This window comes from Seriola dumerili, unplaced genomic scaffold, assembly GCF_002260705.1.
Source record: "Seriola dumerili isolate Sdu_G_001 unplaced genomic scaffold, Sdu_1.0 BDQW01000088.1, whole genome shotgun sequence".
NCBI classification, from domain to species: domain Eukaryota; kingdom Metazoa; phylum Chordata; class Actinopteri; order Carangiformes; family Carangidae; genus Seriola; species Seriola dumerili.
In genome coordinates this window covers 52523-77968 of record NW_019174343.1, presented here as the reverse complement: position 1 = coordinate 77968, position 25446 = coordinate 52523, and the positions used below count along the sequence as shown (strand labels likewise).

Below are 25446 nucleotides of genomic sequence, written 5' to 3'. Positions count from 1 at the left end.
AGCTTGTTATGTTCATATCATTGTTTTACTACTGACATTGGTGAGTCTGGCTGGAGCTTCTGGACATTCATGATCCTCAAAGGAGGGATCCTCCTGATTTTTGGTTTGGTTTTTGAGCCCCCCTGCCCTTTTCTCTAGTATCACATTTTGCACTGAACCCAGACCCTGTGGTCTTTCCTCTGGCAGAACACTCAAACTACAAACTGGACATGTTTAGCTCCACATCTGGGAGAACGATCTGGTCTGAGTCAAGCTCCAGAATAATCTTTATGTTGTCACATTATTTCTAATACCCAGTGATATGTTTAAATCTCCTCCTCCAGATGTACAGAAACATGATACAATGGATTCACCAGCAGGTTTGAATAATTAATTTATTTCCCAGGGACACATGAAATGGCCTTTATGTGTAACATCACTTCATTAATTAATTGGGTGCAGCACGACAAGCTGTTAAAACTGACCTTAGGAAGCTGATGTGGTGAATGTGTTAAACAGTGAGGAGCAAACATTCAGCATAAAATACAGCAGCATTAATTTGGATTCTGTGTCCATGTGATGGATCCAAGTCCAACAATCTACTTTAGCTCAGAGTTTGGTCTCCACCAGCTTCTGAGAAAAATCGCAGGCTCCCGCTAATCGCTGCAGGGTGCAAACTATAAACTGTCTGCTAACCATCTGCTGAATGCAAGCTAACCATCTGCTAACCGTCTGCTTCCTCCACCACAGGAGGAAGTGACAGTACTCAGTCACAAGTCCTTAGACCCTCTGTCCTCAGCGATTGTCCTTAGACCTTCAAATCGGAAAAACTCCCCAAAAAATGTCATCCTCCACTAGCACATCTAGCATACATTAAAAAATGAATCATGAAAACAATGGTTTTAAGCAGCTCAACTGAAACCTTTGACTTTCACTGCACATTATAATGTAGTCCAGTGTAGTTGATATTTTAGAGAAACATGGTCAAAGGTCAGAAACTTAAGAAGTGAACATATGTGAACCAAAAACCATGGTTCAGCGTCCTCTGAGCTGATGTCACATTGTTCACACATGCCCACAAACAGCTAACTGTTCCTAAATGTATATGTCCTCTCAGAGTTCTTCTGGAGAATATATGATTGTACTGTTTTCTTTATAGCCTTTTCATATGTTGAACAACTTGATGATATGTTGGTGAGTGGGAAATGATTGTTTGCAAAGTGAAGTCGTGTAGAAGCATGTGAACTCAGCATTACACTGCTATGGTGGTCAAAAAATTTTCCCACGGTTGGCAGCTCTGTCAGTTAGAATATGTGAAGCTGAATATGTATTGTACAAACATGAGGTGATTTAATAGTGATGTGTTCAGCAGGCTGCACATAAGAATTCATTCTGTATTTAATATCATCATCTGTTAATGTCTCCTACCTTATTCACCACTGCTGCCCTCTCCTCTCACCACACACACTCACATACCTCCAGTGGAGCCATCTTTCCTCCAGATCTCCAGCATCCCTCAGGTCCCCAGGGTGGAGCGTCTGCTGGTTCTCTGCTGTAGGGTGGAGAACTTCTTCCCCCAGGATGTCAGCCTGGAGTGGTCCAGGAACGATGGGGAGCAGGTCCGCACTGTCACACACTTTGGTCCATTCTCCAACCGCAGCCGCCTCTACAGCGTGTGGAGTAAGATCCAGCTGGTCTTGGCCAGAGAGGACGAGAGGGCCGTCTACACCTGCCGTGTTTACCACTCCAGCTTCCCCGCTCCGGGCTTCAGAGACGTCCTGTACCACATCAACACTCAAGGTACCAACAGCAGGTTCCTGTAGATAACTGTTCAGAGTAAATCTGCATTTAAACTGTATCATGTGTTGTCTTCCAAATATCATGAGGCCTTTATGAAACAACTTGGAGACAGAGCCCGGTGGATCTGTGCGTCTAAACAGTAAAGCTGCGGAAACAGAGTCCAGGCCTGGATTAACAACCAGCAGTCCTGGGTCCCCAATACTATGAGGTTTAGTGCATGTCATTTGGTTTTAATAATTCAACTATTTACAAATCTTACAGAACATTTTCACCATTAAGGTAAAATATTGTAATAAATGTTGGGTTACAAAAAAAAGTGTGTCAGGAATTCACTGCCACCAAGTCGGAGCCATCAAATAATCACGGAATGCACCTTTAGAAAAATACAATGACAATCTTTATTTCCATAGATAGACAAATGCACAGTTCATAAAAATAAGGGGGGCAACCAGGGATTTCCATTCTCAGCCAAGACACCAAAAGGGCTCCCACTATTATCCACTACAACAGTTCAACTTATCCACTGCAAACAGTAAAAAGATGGCTAGACGTCTATCTTAAGGCACACTTTTGAGCACAGCACATTGACACCCTCTACTGGAGGCCCTGCAAACTACACTTCTGTCAAAATACACCGTTTGTAATGCACTGCAACTCACACATGACATCACCATTTGAAGTAAAAAGGCTATCCTGCACACGTATGGACTACACGATTCTCTGCACAGCTGTTCTTTGAGGTCATGCACATCTGCTTCATGAACAGAGGACTCACTTACCTCTGTTATAGCATTCTATATAATTCTGTTTCACACTGAGATAGTTTTTTAAATTCCAAAATGAAGAGCTGAAGAATTTGTTCACGTTAGGATGCTGCACATGATCCAGTAACATCTCAGTCTGCATCATGATGTGTGTCCCAAACAGGAACTCCTCCTAATGTGATGTTCATCGACTGTGAGCCGCTGTGTCCTCTGCTGAGTGAAGAGTGTATCCTGCACCTGTGCATCACGGATTTCTGTCCTGAGGATGTCTCCGTGACTTGGACAAAAAACGGGGATACGCTTCTCTCCGGCGTCTTCAACACTCCCCCCAGCCTCAACATCAATGGCCTCTACTCCATGTTCAGTTTTCTCAAAATCACTCCCAACAAGGACGACCAGGGCTCAGAGTTCAGGTGCCGGGTGGTCCACATTGCTCAGAGGGAGCCTGAGGAGAGGCTCTTCACTTTGCCACACCTGCATCTGACCAACGGCTGCTGATGTCACACTGTCAACTGATGATGAACTCATACGTGGTCCAGTCATTACTGTCCACCCATCAGTTCTGCAGTCAGAAGGAGTGTCTTGTTTCTATGAATTAAATCAGATTGATGGATGTTTATTCACACTGGACAACAGAGATAATGATATCCCCATGAAGTGGAGGTCACACTGAATCTAAAAATATGTGATTAACATGTGTGTTCACGTTTGTGAACTGACATCAGTTATGACTCTGAAGAGAGGGAGTGTGAGTTTTGAGCAGCTGCAGCATAAGGGTGCAGAGGACTCTAAAGTACCTTAGCTGCCTTTATCTGACACAGGATCTTTGCCTCAAAGTACTAAGATGGTGAAAATGGTCAACATTATATCTGCTAGTCATGTCAGCATAGTCACGGTGAGCATGTTACTTATTTTAGCATTTAGCCCAAAGTATTGATTGTAATCCCTTTTTTAAACTGTCCATTGTGAGTCTGACTGTGTTACAGCAGTGACATTATGAATCTGTGAAGGACTCTATTAACAAATAAAGATCTGGCCTGGTGTTTTGTTGTTGGCCATAAGTTTGAGGGCAGTGGACAGTTCATCCTGCGTTATTGGTGTATCCAGCATGCTGGTTTGTTCTTGACTAAACTGTGGTAGGTCAATTCTGTTGAGAAATGATTTAATATCCTTTTTGATTCGGATGGAGTGGAGGTTGCCAGTGGGATGTTTTCCACCTGGATTGCTGGTCTGGAGATCTTACTTAGCTGGCTGCTTGAGTTTGCTTCACTCTCTCTCAGCTCCCACATATGTGCTCTTGGGTTTTGATTTGTCCTTGGTTATAGCATTTAACTGTTTTCTAACATTACTAGATTTTGTTTTTGTTTATCATAGTTTGTTTTGTAAATTGTTCCAAATGACAGTATCTGTGACTTTTTTGTCTACTCATTAATACATGTTTGTGTCCATATATTTTTGTGTGATGTTCATGTGAGGAAACAGCCACTGCTTTCTGTTGAATGTCATGAGAACAAGGTTGTTTAAAAGCATCCTTTGTTTTAATATGATAATTTGATTCATATTTTCAAACATATTTAACCAGTTCATAAAGATTTCTTACAAAAGACATTTTGGGATTAGAAAACATAACATTCATTACTAGCAAATCGGAGAGAATATAAAAGATGTCCAGTATTATCTGCAGTCATAGTGATGAACAGACAATAACATCACCAATTTGAGGTGTATGTGTGTTCAGTGCAGCTCTGTCAGTGTGTGGTTTCATTTTACAAACTGAAAGACGACACACCTTGGTCACACATATTTGGCAGACATTCGTCATGTGGTTTACTACACATGTTCTTAATAATCCTCACAATATATTAAAATATCTCAGATTGTTTACAGACATATAAGGCATTGGAAGGCAGAGCAGCAAACTATATCAGCTCACTACTGTATGCAATTCACAAAACCACCCTCATTGTTAACACTGTAACAAGGATGGCTGTAATACTGAAACACAACATTCATCTTCTGGAACAATGTAAATATGAAGAACATATTTGATTCAATCTGAATAATATTTGATGTTGCAGCAGAAAACAAAAATGGAATGTTTTTCTAAAGCTGCATTAATTAAGAGCCTCGGTATGTTTAATGAACAAGCAGCTGCTACTAAATCGCATGGTATAAAATCCCCTGTAGCGGAAGCAGCTGGTATGGCACCTCTGAACCAGACCCAGGTTTTGACTGAACCAGAAACAAAGTAAAGCTCCAGCTGAAAGTATAAAATGTGAGTCCATCTTGACAGTAATGTGTAGGCAATACGGCCAGAGTTCATGTGAAATCAGCTGAAGTCTCGGTTTGTGAGGATCATGGGGGCCACCAGGGTCCAGATGTACAGTGTCAAACACACCCAACTGGAGGTGATCTTCACCCACACTGCAGGCCACTTGCTGGTTATGGTGTAGTCTGCATCAGGGCTGTCAGGAAAACACAACAAGAGTCAGTTTTTCTTTTTCTCATGTTCACAGGAGGAAAGACACCTTTCACTTCTACAATACACAGAGACGGAGGAGGAGGCTCAGCAAGAGGCTCCAGGTGTTTCATTACCTGGACATTAAGAACATGTGACTGTCAATGCATAGAATTACTATCACAGCCACAGCAAGTAGGTGAACCATGACAATGGGATCTAAAGTGTAACAGATGCTTGAAACAGACAAGTTTATAATAATGGAAACTTTTATTTTTCCAAATGTTTTCATGCAGATGGTTAGAGGATGCTCTGCGTTTTTCAAACATCAACACAGATGCTTACTGCTGTGACTCCAGTGTAATGGGTAAACATAGGTCATGTTAACCTTACACCTCTGTTGCAGAGAATCAGGATATGTGAAAACACTTGTACTAAGGAGAGCAGTTTGAGACAGATCGTGACTGATCCCTGAGCAGTTAGCTTCAGTGCTACTTCCTCTGTTTACTCTCAGTTGGAGTTTGACAGTTTAATTTGATTCCTACTTAATTTAATTCCTACTCATGTCATGGAAACACTTACAGCTGCCTTGTTGTTGAAAGGTGCTGAACACACACACTATAGTTTATTCTGACCCAGTCCCACACACACCGTACTGCTGCTGTAAACACTCACTACAGGTCCAAATATTGATTAATCCACCACTGAAAATAGTCGCCAACAAATGCTTTGTTTCCTCCTGTGAGTTATATAAGAAATACAGCTACCACTCAAATATATATTTATGTTTTATAAAGTTAGATTAATTCATTCAGTAGGAAGCAATGGGTTTAAATCTGGCCTTTTACATGTCAGAATAAAAACTCTCTATAATCATTAGCTGTTTCAAATCTATTGTTACGCATATTTTATTCACCTGATTAGAAACCTGTTATATAAGATAGCAGACAGACTCATCTTTACAACTTTAATGAGACGTCTGAGCTGGACTCGTGTACAGAGACCCAGAGAGGAACAACATGTATGTAGAGATGTGATACCAGAAATCTGGAGGTTGGTGCCTATACCAATGAAAGCCCATGAATCTCAATACCAAAAGAATAGAGGCAGCTGCACAAGTGCACACATTTAAAAGTCAGTGTTATATTTTAACAGACTGAACAATGATAACTGCAACTGCTAATGTTATGAGCACCCAGCTCACGTTATGAACTGATGTCAGACTAGAACAGCTGTAGTGTTATTATACTGCCCTCCTCAGTCCCTGAACAATCACTGTTACCTACGACTAGTGATGTGATTGATTCGCCGACTAAACACCTATATGCTGCTGCCCCTCACTGGGCTGTGTGTGTAACCACATTCAGCACAGATATGTGCACATCACCTGCAGGGTAAGAAGGCTGCTGGTGCTAGCACTACTGACATTAGCCACAGTAGGCTAACCAGCATGTCTTCTAATTGTAATGGGAGAATTTAATCCATCATATGTGTGCTCTCATGTAACCTCTTTGTAGTTGATTAACTATCTCACTCTCAGCTGAAGTGGCCTTGATTGTGGCAAAGGAGTAGTTTTCTATCTGCATTCCTTCCCGCACTCACACTCCCCAGAACTCACAGGTCTGCCTGTACAGCCTGGGGCAAGATTTTGGAAGACTGTAGTATCATCAGCTCTGACATTATCAGTTCTGCTGTCAGTTCTGGAGAAATCAAGAGATTTAGATATCCTGTTTGTTATTGCGACATAAAAGTTCTCTTGCACATTTTATCATTTTATCACCAACTCTGTTTCTGACATCTAAGACATTTGTCTGTCTTTGTCTCTCTCTGACCCTTTGTGTGAGGGGTGGGAGCAGCTCTGTGTCACATGATGGAGCACTGTGCAGCACATACACAAAAACACACACACATTCACACACATTCACACACACAAACACACAGACAGACAGACAGACAGACAGACAGACAGACAGACAGACAGACAGACAGACAGACAGACAGACAGACAGACCCAGAGACCCAGCATTAGTGACAATAGCAAAGAAAACTAAATGTTCAAAAGAGTGGTGAAGTGTTTTTCATGTAAGTTTATCTCTGACACATCCAGCAAAAGTCTGTCACATACAGGATAAGAAATGTACAGTTCTCAACTGACAAGCTCACAGTTCATCTGTTGCTCTAGGTGTGTTTTGTATGCCGCAGCCTGGAGCCCACACAGAGAGCTTACATTATACAAACATGGGTTAGTGATGAAAAGTAACCATTAGCTGATTGCGTCTGAAATGGACAGAGCATCATCTGAACTGTTCAGAAATCCCGTTCAGTTCAGGTAACTCAGAGCAGAGGGGTTTAGTGATGTGGGGGCTGCTGGTGAAGTACTGCACAGTAAAAATACTGTCAGAGAAAAGGTCCAGCGTTTCCTCTACATTCATTTAGCAGTGGCGGCCCGCCACTGCTAAATCATAGCCGCCACGCCTTCAAATTTCTTTTTTTTTTTTTTTTTTTATTGTCCGCAAATGCACCACCGCCGCAATCTCTCCACCTTCCACAGCACCAGCCTGTGTGATGATGAGTGCAACAGCGGGGGGAGGGGAGGGAGAGGGAGGGAGGGAGTGGGGTGGGTTGGGGGAATCCTATTTGGAGTTAATTACTTGCGAGAGCGTGGCCTTGAAAGTGACATCACGTCAGGCACCAGGTCAGAGTCAGAGAAGTGTAGTCGTGAGGAATGAGGCAGCAAATTACCGGAGAAAAGGTAGACTTATTAGCCAACTCAGTGACGCTAACTTGGGTAAACTAATTGATAGCATTAAGCTAATATCTACACGTCATTATGTATTAACTGCTGACTGCATTTTCAGATGAGCTTGTTCAGATACATCTCTAAGAAGAGAAAGACAACAGATGAAGAAGACGCTAGTCAGGTAGCCTATCATAAGCCTTTTACTGACTCGTAAATGATGATGGTTAGGTAAAAAATAATATTTTAATGTTCACACTTGTAATCAGATGTGATGTGAGTGTAAACTATATAACGCTGAAAATCAAGTGCTCTGAGCCTGGGTGCAAACTTTGCCCCCCCCCCCCGGAGAGCATGCCCCCCACTGCTGAAAAAAATCCTAGAGGAAACACTGAGGTCCTGTAGTAAATCATGTATTACATTGGTTTTACATTTCCATAATCACAAAATCAGTCTATAATAGTGATTTGTTCAAAATGCTGTTGAAGTTTGTCAAGAATGTTAATTGAGTACATATGAGAAAATAAAGTAGCATGTTAATTCTAATCTTCATTTTTTTCTCTCTCTCTTACAAAATAACAAAGTACAGATAAGAGTACGATTAAAGTGGCACATCGATAGGAGAACTGTTAATGTACCGGGTCGATAAGCAGTATCGATAATAGTACTTATACCGTTAAAATCTCAATGATACCCATCCCTATTGACAAGGGTGTGTCATAGTCAGCACCTGGAGGCCTCCGCAAATCAGTCAAATACTCCAAATTTAAATTTCAGTTTAATAGACAGGATAATTTGTCTTTAGGAATGTCCCCACCTAAAGTTCTATGGAGTGACTTGGTTCCTATGTTTGAGTTCTGGTGGCGTCTCTAGGTGGCAGGGGGGTGTACTGACCTGTACCAGTTGGTGAGGGTCATCATGATGTAGAGCGAGGCCAGGAGGAGCATGAAGTGGAAGAAAGAGTAGCTGTACTGAACAATGTCCCGCTCATTGTCCTCCACTCGCCTGGGCCCCGTCGACTCCTCTGATAGGTCGGGGCTGCTGTCGCCCTCAGCCAGGATGGTGGAGTCTTTGGAGGCCATGGTCAGCTTGTTCACCTGACTGGTGCTGGATGAACGAATGCTGCAGGTATAACAGGGACAAGTGATACCAGTTAGAAAAACAGAGACCAATGCTCCCCTAACCATTGTCTGGGAGGAACTCAAATCAGTGTGAAGACATTCTACTTTTTTCTACTTTTGATCACATCTCATGATATGATCCACTAATCCATGACAAGTAGGTGTTTTTTTAATTTTTAAATATTCTTGGCCTCATTCTTGATCTTGGAAACAACAACTGACAGATAAAGGTCATGTGATATGATCAAAAGCTCCAGAACAGATACTATGAGATTCCATAGGTCATATTCACATGGCGGCCATTTTCCTCTGAAGTCACGCTCAGGGTGAGAAGCTCAAATTCTTTCACTGAATGGACAATATGGTCTGTTGTGTAAAAGGTTGTAACTCACATACAGTAAACGTTGGGAATCTGATAAATTGCTGTCATGTCTCTTCCAAATTGATCAGCAACTGAATAGATAATGGATACCCTGTATGACAGCTCTTTATTACACATACACCTTTGCCCTGACAGTGGTGGTACTGCTATCCTCAACTTTGACTGAAATCAAAACAAAACTGTCTGTGATGTGTCACTTGCTTTGTTGAATGTGACCTTACCTCAGAAATGAGTAGAATAGCAACAAAAACAATGAAAGGTGAAGTTAGCAGTGATGCTCTTGCTCCGCTGTCATATCAGTGTATTATTGATGCAGGTTGATCATGAAACCGTGTGAATATGGTCTATGAGAACATTTCAGGACCATGTAGTTGACAGGACATTTGTGAAGAGACCTGGATTGTTTCAAGGTGGTAGTCATAGTGTTTCAGACCTTATCGGGGCAGTAGACCTACCTGGAGTAAAGGATGCACAGGACAAATATGACAAGCCCCACGATGCTCTGGGCGTCCCACCACTGCAGGTATGGGGACGTCAGGACTGGTTTCTCTGAGTCAATTATCACCACGGCTGTCTGGTTCTCTATCTCCAGGGGGGCCAGTGTGGGGGCTGCGATCCGTTGGAAGATACTCAGCAGGCTGGGGTTACATGCTCCGTCTGAGAGGAGGGAACAGTTTAGTGTGTGAGTAGGGACGTAAACAAACTGATTCTGAACACATGAGACTCATTGTCATCTCATCTGTTCTGACTTTCACATGTTCTTACAATCACAAGACATGTGATCCATGACAGTAGCTTGAAAGTGACACTCAAACCTTTTCAAATCAATGGTCATGCTCTGTGTGTGGATACTGCACAGCTCTATGGAGGAATCAACTGACTCCAGCCTGTGCACCAGGCCCCAAAAGAATAATAATAACCCACAGTTCAAATAAAATGGGTGATATTTCTTCAAAGTGAATGAAAAACATTGTCCTGTTTGGTGTTCAGGTCGAGCAGATGGAGGTTGTGTCTGTGACATTTATCAATGACCTGGCTTTTGATTGGCTCACTGTCTCTATTTGAGGAAAAACAATACTTCAACCAACAGTCTCACCAGGCTCATTGGTCATGGCTGACCAGGTCAAAAACATGGTGTACAGGGTGATGATGGAGGACTGGAGAAGACCTGAACGTGGCTGAGACTCCTGAGGACACACAGATAGAACAGTCAGAAATCTCACATGTTGAACTGACAGATTACACATGCATCATTTCAAAAGTGTAAATGTAACACACATCTAATCTACATCTTGCTAATATGTAAATAAATAAAATATGGTTACTGGTATGTCTAACAGTCTGATCCTATCATACTGTAATACAGGGACAGAGCTGGTCCACTCTGTGGCTCCCTGTCCTGTACCTGGACTTTGGGCAGAACGGAAATGACTGAGGCCATGCTGCAGAACAATATGTTGAAGCTAATGAAGAACTTGTTGATGAAGCATCCATCAGGCTTGGTGTAGAAGATGAAGAACAGCACCACGGCAGTGAATGACAGGATGTAGTTGAGGATGGTTACGGCCAGCAGAGCTAAGAACAGAAGGCACAACAGAGACCACTCAGAAACAGGTTTAGACTAAATCCACATGTCTCCGATCTTTAGTGTTCATCTGTCTATCCATAGGTCTTTAATGTGTTTCTCTTCTTTCAGCTGTTGTTTTTTTCCACTGTGTTGCATGTTCTCATATATATTACATACATTTGATGTGACTGGACCACAGGTTGAGTCACTCACCTGCATACCAGCGCCTGGAGTTCCCCGTCTCCATCTTGTCTAACCAGGCCTCATTCCAGGAGTGGGCGAAGTCCACCAGCAGCACCAGCTGGATCAGGATGAAGAAGAAAGCTCCACCAGAGCCCACCATGAACCATGCTGCAACAATACACACACACACACACACACACACACACACACACACACACACACACACACACACACCATGCAGTTACTTACCTGTCATATTAAATCTTTGTGTGTGTGTGTGTGTGTGTGCGTGCGTGTGTGTCTTTGTAGGTTCTTACCGTAAGTAAAAGGCCCATCTGGAATGTAAAAGGCACCAACTGTGATGGCCATCAACGCAGCAAGCTTAAAGAACCAAAACCTGAAAACACATGAAGTCACAATTATAATGTGTCCAGACTCCACACACAAACACGTGATAAACACAGTTTCATACAGGCTGTTATTATAGTTTTCTATTTTTTAGAACTGTATCTAATCAGTGACACTGAGTCAAAGTGTTTCTTCTGACTGTAACACTCAAGAGTCACCTCATGATCAAGCACACAGGAATCACCCATTACAAGGTTTAATGTGTGAATGTGTGTCCGTCAGACCGAGGACAGGTCTGAGTTCACTGGACCAAACCCTTACTTCCTGTCTGGTCTGGCCTCTCACAGAGTACACACAGGAACACAATGACTTTCAGTGTGATATATCACACAGGTATATGAGCGCCATGTGAAGGAGTCCATAACTCAGGGGTTTGGACTGACACTATTGAAAAGTCACCCAGGATGTCACCAAATAAAACCAGATCTCCTTCTTTGTTCTCTCTCTTCTCTCCTTGACTTGTTCAGGAGCAGCAGCTCCTCTCCCCTCCCAGCTCTTCAAGGAGCAACAAGGCTGCCAGCCCGGGTCAGCCCTGCTACCTGAGACAACAGCTCTCTTGCCGGCCTGCTCTGAGCAGACTGCAACACTCTTTTCCTCAACAGCAGCGACCTGCTTAGGATTAAGTGTGAAGTTTTCTTCATAATCAGTGGCTACAGCCAGGTGATCTCCAAGCAACAGGAGCCGCAGTTTCTCTGTTTACCGCCATCTTGTGTAGTCTTCTTTCTTCAGGCCACGTTATCACAGTGACCATTTTGAATCGGCCATCTTGTCTTTGACTGTGTTCCCACACACACACACACACACACACACACACACACACACACACACACACACACACACACACACACACACACACACACACACACACACACACACACACACACACCCACACACACACACACACACACACACACACACACACACCTGTATATACTTTAGATTAGACATGGTGTTTTACTCTGTCCCATTGTAAATAAATGTCTTTAAGTATAACTACTGGTGTGTTTAATATTGCACAAGGATGATTATTGCCAACCTCTAGTGCCAACAACAACTGCCAACTCCAATCCTTCAACTTTAACTTACTGTTGATATGGTAAGTTATTAAATTAATTATTAATCAGAGTTCCAGATTAATAGTAATAATTTGAGACTGAACCAATATTGGCTTTTTCGCCTATGTTTTTTTAGGCTGGTGCCCCAGAGGACTTTAATTCATTTAAAGTTATTTAATATTAATATTTTTAATATTGATATTTTCCTAATTTATGATAGCCAATAAACTGATAGACAACCGAAGGTCCAACATATGGTGGCCTACTAACAGTCTTCTTTCTCTTCCTCAACATGATCAGTGTGAATCACTCTTCAAACACTTTCTTTTCTTTTTGTTAAGTGAATTTAAAGCTGTTAATAACAACAGCCTTCTCACAGTCAAACATCAGGTTTTTGATGATAGTTCAGATATCACAGTGAATTATGTTTTTCCGCAGCTTCCCAAACTGAGTGTTGTGATGGTTGGTACATGTTTTAAACTTTATTATGTACAGAACTAATCAAAAATCAATAATATAACAGATCAGGAATGTACTGTAGCTGGGTGATAATGAAGTCAGCTGTAGTAAATGTGAATGCAGGACAAAGTCCAGCTGCTGAACAACACGTTGTATAAATGATGACACCTTTGACACTTGTGTGTGTCAGTGACACTGACTGTGTCTCTGCACCTGCCTGAAGGCTGGTGGATCTGAAAGCTGAAGCTCCCAGATGAGTGTAGGTTAGACAATTGTCACAGTGTGGTCAGACCCACCACCCACTGCAGTGTGTTGGTAATAACATGCAAGTCTGCAGTCCTTACCCGTTGTGGATGGCAGCACGGGGGTCTCTGCTGTTCTTGATGTTTATCATGAGAATGGAAAATCCCAGGAACCACATGCTCATGCCAAAGCAGACCCGGTACACGGCTTTGTAGCCCACAAACATGTCACAGTTCACATCAACCTGCAGGCTGGGGATAGAAGAGCCCGCTCCCTGTTTACAGAAGCCCGGGATCTGCAGCAAATCACATTTTTTTAACTCTCAGTATCAGTATGAGATGATGGAGTTCAAAGTTACAACCACTGAATCTTCTTTGTCTCTGGCTCATTCATTTCAGCTGGTTGTTAACTGAGAACAATAAACAGGCAGCAGCATTAAAGCTGTGTATACAGTCAAGATTTAGCTGACATTGCCTACTGTAGTATAATAGAATATAATTTAGTGTGAACAGAAATGGTTTCATACTTTCACTCTGTTTGATTCCCATGATGCTCTCTTACCCTCTTGAGCTGGTCGTCCACACCCGGCGACAGCATGACACAGGCGACGATGGTCCCCAGCAGCAAGATGAAGGCGTAGATGATCCTGGTCACGGTGGAGTTCCTGCTGCTAGGACAGCAGCTGCACATCAGACATGTTGCACTGCTGCACAAGCACGGCACCTGGAGACACACAGTCACACACTACAGCGTCTGAAGGGAGAAACATCTGGAGATAACAAATGACACAGACTGTGGCCTTCACAGTCGACAGATCTCAACCAGGTGAACACCTGTTGAAGCGACATGTTAGATAGTGCTCTCCACCACCACCATCAAACACCATGAAGGAATATGTTTGTGAAGAATATCTGATCTTCCAGTAAAGCTCAGAGACCTGGAGACTCTGACTGACCAATTAAAACATCTCTGTCTCAGGTCAGACTTGAAGTGGCACTAATTTCTATCAGGACACTTCAGCTCAATTTATCACCTACACCTCAACTGAAGCTTTATCTCCTTTAAGCTCCTCCATTTTTACTGCTAATTTACAATGAACAATATTTCAAATATTTCAACTGCAACATTTCAGCAGAGCACATGTACGAGTCTTTTGTAGTTGTGGTTGATAAAAAACAGTGGTTCTAGCAGGTGGGCTGTCAAATCTTTTTTTTTTTTTTAAAGAATTTTTTTTTGGGCGGCTTTTTGTGCCTTTAATGGACAGGACAGTAGAGAGACAGGAAATGGGGAGGCAGAGAGAGGGGGAATGACACGCAGGAAAGGACCGTCCGATGCGGGAGTCGAACCGGGGGCCAGCTGCAGCAAGGACTGTAGCCTCTATATATGGGGCGCCTGCGTAAACCCACTGCGCTACGTGACGCCCCCAAATTGTTTTAAATGTTCAAAAACAAATTAATCTTTAAAAAAATTAAATTTAAAAACCACATCATATATTTGTTTGCTCTCTCAGTCTGTTTGCGTGCAAAAATATCACATCGAAGGCAAAAATTGAGAATCAAAAGCAGCTGGTCAGCAACAGGAAGATTTAAAAGAAAAGAGTCAAGAGACTGATTGTGAATCTACAAGTGATCCCTTCTCTGTCAAACAGAAAAGAAAAACTGATGTTCGATCGTTATCATTATAATACAAAGAGCTCTGAAGCATTATCAGGCCTCCGTATTGTTACAGGGTTGGATGTGGGCTGCCAAAACTTTTGAGACTTTCAAGTGGACCATGAGTTGGAAGAGGTTGGAACTATTGATGGAAAACATCTTAGAATAAAGAGTTACAGTCCTGTGGAGGAATGTGAGGAGCTGTGAAACTTATCAGAAACCATTCTCATGTCTTCTCATTTACAGGTAGGTAGGTAGATGCTTTGTTTATCCCATTGGGGAAATTCATGTGTCTAGTAGCTCATTGGTTATAATAATAAACAGTTAATAATAAAATAATTATAATAATAAACAATAATAATCAAATTAGTCCACCTCCTTTGGCTGAGGTGTTATATAGCCTGATGGCAGTGGGAACAAAGGATTTAATCAGATTGGACATGAGAGAAATGATGTTGTGAAACATCATTTGAGAGTCATCTGCCACAGCAACATCAGCTGATGATCACTGACTAAAGGCTTCAATCTGTTATTCAGCCTCTTACTGTTCAGGAGCTTAATATGAGTCAGTTTACAGACCTTTACCACAGTGGTATAGGTGTCACATTCCCACAGGAAGCAGAAAAGAATAACCACTGACCACTCCCGTCTGAGTGATGCAGGTCAAACTCAAACAAACAAATACTTCAACAACAACAACAATGTGGTGATGATGGAAAAGAGTTCACAGCCTTCCTCTGCTGCACTTGGAGAATCTAAAAGACATGTTTAGAAATACTTCAGATTTTGGTCAGTAATTGTTAAACCTCGAGATGAAGTTGATTAGAAGCTATGTGAGCTACCATTTCCTTAGCCCACCATTCCAGCAGAAGCAACATGAGGGAACATCTGGAAATGATAGACCCAGAACCTGTACAGGTAGTTCTTGTGAGGGAATTTTCTCTTGTCCACCTAATGAATGACTGACTCAGGGTGAAAGGTAAGTGTGAGGCCCTAGGTCTCTGTGCCACAGCTACTGTATTAAAGCTTACAGGCCTTGAGATGCTCAGGCAGCTCCTCCAGACACAGCAGGGGTTTTATGCTAATACTGGTGCCAGGGCTGATAACAGCAGACCTTGGATGGTCAATAACAAGTGGCTAGGTATTCTAAGAATCAGCATTTGGGCATATATAGTCATCTTCCTCATTTATGGTTAATGAACCAATTTAATTTAAGGTAAACACAAGAAACTTGTGCTGTAGAAAATGGACCAGACTCAGTGAATAGCTCCCTAAGCTTAACATCCTAAGTCCTATGATAACTATTAATTCAGCTATACAGACTAATGAGCAGTGATAACTAACATGTCTTTGGGGTCATCAGGTGGGAACCTCCTTTCACCAGTTTCGTCTAGTTGGTCCCACGACACCTCCAGGAGGCTAGACAGTGATCACTGGCGTCCCAGAGTCACTCCCCTAATGCCAGCCATCACTGCTCCTCACACCACGACTATTTTCTCCTTTATCTTGCCTATGCTACCACAAACAACATCATCAACTCGGACAAAACACACTAGCAGATTCAGCAAACAAACTCCCCTAACCAGTTGGAGAAAGTGGCGGCCATTTTGAATGAGGGAGGTAGAGTCAAGGAGAGATGCCTTTTTAAGCTAAACTCTCCCCCGCCGGATTAGGCTGCGCTCTACCCCCCCCTACTCCCCCACTCTCCAACAACTCACCTAAAACAAACAAACTCACCTAGACAGTCAAAGACACACTACAGACCAATTCAAAGCAATACAAACAAACAATACAGGCCAACTCACCTGAACTAACCGCATGACCTCAAAGAGGCTCACACAGGCCACACCCCCCACTTAAAAACACTTCCTCTTCCTGGATTTTCTTCCTTGCTTCTCCTAAGAGTCTGTCTATCCTAAGTGCTCCCCCTGCTTGGCCCCCAGCTACCATTACTTCTTCTCATCCAAATCCACTGACTGATCTACTGCCTCATCTGACATGTCCTTTACTATTTTCCTCACACCTGTCCACTTCCTCCTAACTCCCTTACCAAAGAGACAACAGACCTTGCTACAAATCTTCTACATCCCTACTTCCACGGGACAAATCCTAACTTTCCATCCTCGCTGTTCTGCTTCTGCCCCTAACTCTACATACCTGAGCTTTTCCTTTCATATGCTTCTTCAACTGAAGCCTCCCACGGAACAGTCAGCTCTATGAAATATACTTTCATTCTACTCCTAGACCACAAGACTATGTCAGGCCTTAGCTTTGTACTGGCTATTTCCTGGGGACAACAAGCTTTCCTCCTAAATCTACCTGCATTTCCCAATCACAAGCATCCTCTAAGCTGCCTTGCCTCCTTGCTGTCTTACCAACTTTCTCTCCCTCTTGAACAAACTTGATTGCAACTCTCTTTATTTTAGACCCTCCTAAATTGCCTGCCTCCGTAAGTCTTCAATTCCTGCAGCTAAGCTTTTTAAAACCTGGTTATGTCGCCATGTATACCAGCCTTGCAACAGACTAACCTTACAGCCTGACAAAATGTGCTTTAAAGTTGCAGTACCTGAACACAATGAACATTAATGGGTCTCCATTTACCAGAGTTTTAGGTTCTGGGAGTTGGCGATACATCATATGTTGCCCCTATCAAAAATCTAATGCTACTTTCCTCCATTACTCCACAGCTCTTTCCAGCTAAGCTTTTTCTTATCTACACCTTCCCAATCAACCACTGTCCCTGCTTAGCCTGAGCCACTGCCTTTGCACCCCTTAATATTTCCTCCGTCTACGAATCTTTCCACAACTAGCTTTCTCTTTTCCTTGGGACCTGCTCTACTCCACACCGGTTTGCCTGGGCCAAGCCCCAAGCCTCCCTGGCCTATTTGGACATTACCCACAATCTCTGTATGCCTGAGCGTTGCTTCTGCCTCCTGCACTGCCATTCTTGGATTCCACTTTCTCCCCTTGATTGGGTTTGGAACCACCTTACTGACTACCACATCTTTACTCCCAGATAACAGGAGCTCTGTCCTAACCTTAGTACATTTAAACTCCTCCACTAGACTAGTTACTGGAGAGCTGAAGTATGCCTTTCCCATACAGTGCCACCGTACTTAAACATCTAGGAACACCTAGCCACTTCCTAATGTAAAAGCTAACTAATCTTTCCATTTTTTCTGCAGCAGATAATGGAATCTCATATACGGACAGTGGCCACATCAGTCTGGGAAATAACCCGAACTGCAGACACCAAAATTTCAACTTTCCTGGAAGCCCTGATTTATCTATTCTATCCAGTCCCTCAGCAACATCTTTCCGAAACTGCACTACCTGTTCTCCGTCATTCAAGTCTGCCTTGTACCACCTAGCTAGACTCTTTACTGATTTTTCCCTAATTATTGGAATTTCCTCTTCGTCTATTACAAACGTCCTATCACTTAGCTTCCCTCTACTTATTGAGATACTTCTAGACTTACTAGGCTTAATTTTCATACTAGCCCACTTTAAGTTTTTATTAAGTCTCTCAAGTACTCTTTTCATACATGGCACTGTTGTAGTTATCAACGTCATGTCATCCATGTAGGCCCTAATTGGTGTAAGACGCATCCCATCCTGCCGCCTCTCTCCACCTACAACCCACTTAGAAGCTCTAATGATTACCTCCATCGCCATTGTGAATGCCAATGGAGAAATCGTGCACCCTGCCATAATGCCTATTTCTAGCCTGCTGTACTTAAGCATAGTCTAATGTCTTGGAAATACGACCTTACTAACTTAACAACTACTCCAGGCACTCTAAAATAATCAAATGCCTCCCAAATAAGGCTATGTGGCACTGAACCAAACGCATTTGTATTCACACATCCCTCTTCTTTTAGATATTTGACCAATTATGGAGTATAAGCTATCTATAGTATTCTCTCTAAGTGTATATAAATTATCCTTAGGGGTTCCTGCTTCAGAATTGAGGTGACATCATGCACAGAAGCCTGTATTGATTAATCCTCCTTTCTCCTTGGGCTCAAGCTTCAATAAACATCCTCAGCATAAGACATCCTGGACTCCAGAGCTCTTTCTTCACCACTGATGATAAGAATTTGACCTACAGTTATGTCTGTTGTTGGAATAGTCAAATGTCATATTTGACCAATTTTGACAATGTTAATGGTTACAGAACAAAACAATGTTCCACCACTTTGAGGCTTCTTTATGATGTTTGTCTGCAACAACACAATTCATGCTTCATGGAGGCTACCACCATCTTCTTCTGTTCTTCTTATTTTTGGACATGTGTAAACAAGAGTAGGATGTGACTAGACAGAGCGGTCGGATCTAGATGTGGACACTGGAGACACATAAACCCTCTTTACAGCCGGTATTAGAATGGAATCTGTATCCAGACAATAAACAACCCATTCCTGCCTCTGAGTTGTGTTCTCATCATCCTCACAGATCTGATATCTGTCCCCTGAAGCAAAACCTGCAGTGGATAATTTGCTATAGCTGCTTTCACTGCTTTTATTCAGCCTCCACACAAATATGTGAGAGAATAGGTATGACAACAGGAGTAAAGTGTACAGAGGACTCTGTTAGTGTCAGCCTCAGCCACAGCCCAGTCACTGAGGAAGTCTTACCTTCAACTGAACAGATCAAACACTAAAGATATGATGACTGATTTCAGAAGACGAGCCAACAGACAAGGTCAGACAGTCACTGTGGACAATCTGACAGACAACTCGGGACAGTTACTGAGACAAAACTGAACTTTTTAGGCAAACTGTGAAGCTGTGTGTGAGAAGGACCATCAGTGTTTGTTGTGTCTGAGGAAATTGTCCTGTTTCCACACTGACAAGACCATGATGATTTTACTCTACCTGCTTTAGTTTAGTCGATTGATCTTCTTCTCTGATGTCACGGTTTGGAAATCTGTCTTTAAGAGTGGAAATTCTCTCAATCAAATTGGTACATGGCCCAGTTAGCCTATTGGTGAGTCACAGCTTAACCTAGCATCCCTGCACACCAGACATTTACAGAGGACAGCGGGTTGCATTTTAGTTTTTCACTAATGCATAAATACAGTTCCTGAAACTAGGACCCTGTTTGTCAAAGCTCCACACACACAAACCAAAACCATATACGCAAAATACAAAACATCTTACATCTCATGCAAAAGCAAGCACTGCATCAAAAACTATATAAACTATTCTAAAAATGACACTTTTAGCTTCCAAACTTTACACACAAACACCAAATATATAGATCTTTCCACTGCCAACTGCACGCAACTGTGCTAAAACATTTTTACACATTTCTACTTTTCTAATGATATATGCTAAGTATAAAAACACTATTACTGTATGTTTTTTTTTTTTACATTTCTCATTTGTAGCACGCTGTAAATATAAAAACAAATGCAATGGGGAAACAAAATCTTTTTATTTTCAATAGTGAACTGAAGATGACATGAACATACTGTACTGTAAAATACAGTAGGCCTATATAGTATTGCAGTCACTATCCTGTCTCTGATCTCATCTGTAAGAATTGTCCTATTTCTTCTGACCTGCCCTCTCACCACTCGCTGTCCTGTAAGCTCTTGCTCCTCTTCCTCCTTCACCTCTTCCTCTTTCTTGTCTGCCTCTTTCTCCTTCTCCTCTTGCTATTCCTCCTCTTACTGGAACACCTCTTTCTCTAATTCTTTCCAAAATTGTCCTCCATTGTTGTGCACACCAAAGAGCAAACCTAACTCCTATTTATGGTGATCAAGCTATGATTTCTGTGTGATCTTTTTGGTTACATGTGTCTATGTGCATTCTGACTTCAGATGATTGCTGAGTGTGGTGTTTAAGTGGCAGTGTTTAGCTTTCAGTTTTGAATGGTGTCTAATGTAGAGAAGTGTGTTTGGTGTTTTGCAAAACACTGTGTGTAGTGTTTTGCAGAAAGCGTGAGGTCGAGAATGTACGTATAGTTGTGCAAGTCTGGGCTGACATTTTGTTCTTTATGTATCGAGTTTCAAAGTCTATAATTGTGATGCTCATTGTCCATGAAGGACACAGACATGGTCATTGATGATGATTATAATATTGTGCATATATGTATATGTCACAAACATCAATAGTCAAGTCACTTAAAGACATTTTAGACACAAAATATACAGGTTATATTACAGAAATCTCTTCATGGCCCATGATGTCAGTCGTTTACAGCGGCTCAACAGCAGTTTTCAACTATGTCCCATGCATGGTTCAGACATGATTTCTGTGTGATCTGATTGTTTACATATGTCTTCACATGTGCATCCTGAGTTCAGATGATTGCTGAGTGTGGTGTTTCAGGTGCAGTGCTTAGCAATTAACACACAAAGGCTTTCAGTTTTGAATGATGTGTCTAATGTAGAGAAGTGTGTTTGGTGTTTTGCAAAACACTGTGTTTAGTGTTTTGCAGAAAATGTGAGGCCGAGAATGTGCATCTAGTTGTGCAAGTCTGGGCTGACATTTTGCTCTTTGTTTATCAAGTTTCAAAATCTGTGTATTATTTTTGATTTTAGAGTGTAAGCATTCGTAAAAAACTGTAATTTATTTATTTACTTATTTTTAATTTCCTTGTGCACAGGGTGTTGTCTGTGCTGTTTGTTAAATGTGTATGTGTAAGACTGATGACTTTATAATGCAAACCAAGTTTACCTACAGGTACAAATAAAGTAACATAACCTAACTAGGTGTCAATGATTGCATTTACACCTACATAAGATCCAAACATGATGTGAGCCAGACCACCTCCAGAAGTGACCCAGCAGAACCAGTGATATTCTGGTCACAGCACGGTGTAAATGTGTTTTTTTCCTGATCCAGATAACCTGTCTGAATACAGATCATATCTTTAAATCAGGTGTAAAACTGGGTCATATTCATGCAGGTGTAAATGTAAACAGGTTAAAATCAAATCTAGAAACAACCTGGATACAAGACACATTTCAACACCAGGTGTAAATTGAGTCAGTGAGTCTAGAGACAGACATTAAGAGGATTAAGATAGAGTTGGTTACTGAAACCACTGCCCACAATATTTCCAACCTGTCCAAGGTTTACAGGAAGCAGACTATTTAAAGTCAGAGATAAACTCAGGTGCCATGGCAACAGTCACTCACACTCATTTACAGGAAACCAGTGAGGGTCCGGAGGTTTCTGGCCTCAAACAGATTTTGGAAACAGTCTCGGAGCAATCAATCAGAATATAATGAACATACTTCACTTGTGAGATAGGTTGCACTGGTTAAAGGACAAGGCTGTATTAATTTATTCTTCTGTATTTCAGTAACTGTAAACAAATCCAGTGAAGAGACCAGAACCAAGCACATGTTCTCACCTCGTCAGGCTGAAACTGGTTCTTTTTTAAAAACAGCCTAGCCCTGTGGTGTTGGGGACTTCTTTCTGTGGATTAATACACATTTGGTGCTTTATGGAGTTGGCCGTAGAGCGATTTATGTCACTCAAAATAAACAGTTTTATGTGTGAGTGTGAGTGTGTGTGTGTGTGTGTGTGTGTGTGTGTGAGTATTTCCGTAGCACCTTTCAAAAACAACAGGGCTATTTCAGTTACAGGAATTATAACAAATATGACAGAAACAGTATGAAGACAGATCAACAGGATTTAAAGAGGCCTCAGTGGAGCCTGGTGTTAAGCTGTTTGTCCTCTCTGTCTCTACAGTGGTCGTGATGAATGTGCTAATGTTGACCTAAGCTGAAGCAGCAAACACTAACACAAAAGGAAAATGTTTCCTTTAAATGAATGAACTACTGATCCTGGAGTCAGAGAAGATAATTAATTTCCTACTTTCACTGAGTTCTAACAGTCTGTGTAATAATGCACCATAAATCACTATCTTCACTGCTTGTGTGTGTGTGACACTGAGAGGAGTCAAGAGATAAGGAGGCCCAGAAAACAAGTTAATTCCCCTGCCAGCCAGACAAGGTTGGCTTAGTCCAACCATAGATGAGGCCATGGTAATGTGTGCCAGATCCGGCTCATGACCGACCAGGCCACGCAACCAGAATAAACCCTGGAAATGTCTTCATTAGTGTAACAGTGACAGAAGCAAGGTCTTCATTTAAAGTGACCACCACAGTAGCTTTGACTGAGGATCACAGACAATGATGAAATGAAAAATCAATTCATTTATCTTATCATTTCATCATCCATTAATCATGTAATTTCTTTATTGCGTAAAAATCCAAAGTATTTTCTGGTTGCATTTTTTGGTCTCAAAAATCCCTGTAAATTCAGTATCTACAACTTGTGATGTACGTTGGCCATTATATTTTAGTCTTTAGTGTTTGTGTTGTGTTAATCCTTACATAACATGATCTCATTATTCTGACCCTCATTAAATATATATATATATATATATATAATATTTATATAATATATATATATATATATATATATATATATATATATATTCTTCACTTGTTTATAAACACAAGCTGTCACCATCATGTGTAAACATTCTGTTGACATGGCTCTCTTTGTTGGTCCTGTACAACAACAAGGCAACAAAGCAGAGTTAATCCAATTAATCACGAGTAAGCAGATGACTAAGTGTGTTATGATTAACCCTTTGCTTTGCTGTGTTGATCACGTTAGACATTTTAGCTGAGACAGGCTAATGACAGGTTAGCAACAGGTCACGGTGTTATAAAAACATATAACTGAGAGTCAACAGTGATAATCACACGATAGCAGAAACGTCTCAGTAAAATGGTCATTACTCAACCATCTTCTTTAATAAAATCTCAACCAGTACCTGCGGTGGCATGACAATGTTCACGGTGTTGTTGGAAATAATCAGTGGGCAGCCATTCAAGCAGGCGATGAGTTAAGTGTCGAATTAACCAGCGTTCATTTAATATAATTAATTCATTTGAAAGTTAAGTTTTATTCTGTCTCTGCAAAATAGGAACAGTGTGATTAAAACAGAAATTTCAATGGAGTCTATTTTGAAAAACAGAGGCGGAATTAATCAACTAAATCTAAATTAGTGCCGCTTTGTGTATAGACCCTCATTACAGACAAGTCTAGGAGGAAGAACGAGGTGTTCTGTTGTATCTTAGCAGCGAACGATGATTTAAAACAGTGGAGCGGGGTGTATTGTACTGTGCTGTGGAGCGATGAGACCTGTTGACCATCGGTCCTCACGCCGTCGCCCTGTCTTAACCGATCCCACCAGTTTCAAACATGGCGTCAATAACATGGTTCATATTCTTTACATCAGAACTTACCCAACTTGCGAAGGAGAAGGCCCCCAGAACAGCCCCCATGACTGTCCGGTCTCAGTCCGCGAATCCGTGTTCTTCCTCCTGGTGCTTCTGGTCTGACCCTCCAGGGTGGACCTCAGACACGGTCCCGGTAGGTACAGTGTTACCGCTGTAACAGAGCTGGACATGCACCGTAACAACGGTCTAGGTCCTCAACACTTTCCTTGCTTTCCTGCTCGTTGGCAGGGCTGAGGAACTGCTACGTTTTTTCCATTCAGTGCGTCTGTGAGCGCGTCACGCTGGGTTACGTTATTTCGACGTTGACCTACAGTGAACACGCACCCCAGCGCGCTAGGAGGACTTCTCCAAACCTTTATATATAGTCTATGCTCCAAACATGAGCAATTCCTGATCTGTTCGATTCTTAATGTTAGGACAAAATTATTAGGACCTATACCTCAGCACGCTATGTGGACTCATATTTTATTATACACACATTATCATTTACAAATAATTTTCAATTCATTTAACTACATTTATAATTAATCAAAAATATTTAACATTAAAATACTGTGAGATTTTATAACAATGGTTAATGTCTATGTTACCGACAATTTGTGATTATTTTAGTCTATATAAATTCAGATCTCAAATAGTGACAAATCTCATTTAAACATTGATAGGGGCTTTGTTTGTTTTGTCCATGCAATAGACTAAATATATTTAATTTACAATGATATGAAACTGTGCTGTAAATATCCATATGAGACGCTGGAACTACAGAAAATTCTAGTTGTTTCAGTTCTGTAGTTAATGTAGGATATGATGTAAATCTGTGCCTCAGTAACCTCTACAAATGTGAGGATTTTTTTTTACTTATTCAGTTTCTAAGGCTTATTTTATTATTCTTGTATAAATCCTGCTTTTGTTCTAAGGTTGTTTGTTGATGACATATTTCTATAATCAAAACTATAGAAATAAATAAAATATAAGGGACAACTGTAGCATTCAGGCTTGCATGTTCAGACACTTTGCATGTATGTTTCTGGATTTTGGAGTCAACACGTGTCTGCAGCCTCACACCCTGGTTTTTTGTTCATCCTCTTAACTTGTCTTTATCAGTCAGGAAACAAAACAAACTTCATGGCTCCTGCTGAACCTAACATGTGCATGTTTCAATATCACAGAAACAGCTCACTGCAGTAGGCTGGTTAAAAAAACAAAATTATACTGATGTGGTGAATCTGGGAGAGCAAAGCATGATGGGAAAAATTCTGATAACAGTAGGAGCCAAGGAACGGACCCAGATACAGATTCACAGACAGATTAGGTGACAATACTTTGGAAACAACAAGACCAGGTCCAAACCTGGTACCTGTCTG

General features: G+C 41.5%; 1 protein-coding gene across 1 annotated transcript; it reads right to left on the bottom strand.

Moving 5' to 3' along the window:
* Positions 1-4059: 4059 nt before the first annotated feature.
* Positions 4060-24328, bottom strand: LOC111221926 (serine incorporator 1-like). The gene is made up of 10 exons (XM_022745521.1): positions 24089-24328; positions 13718-13879; positions 13258-13451; positions 11309-11388; positions 11022-11159; positions 10647-10816; positions 10338-10428; positions 9697-9898; positions 8633-8860; positions 4060-5008 (listed from the first exon to the last, which is right to left on the bottom strand). The coding sequence occupies exons 1-10, from the start codon at positions 24125-24127 to the stop codon at positions 4873-4875; spliced, it is 1440 nt and encodes a 479-aa protein (XP_022601242.1). The 5' UTR covers positions 24128-24328; the 3' UTR covers positions 4060-4872.
* Positions 24329-25446: the final 1118 nt, after the last annotated feature.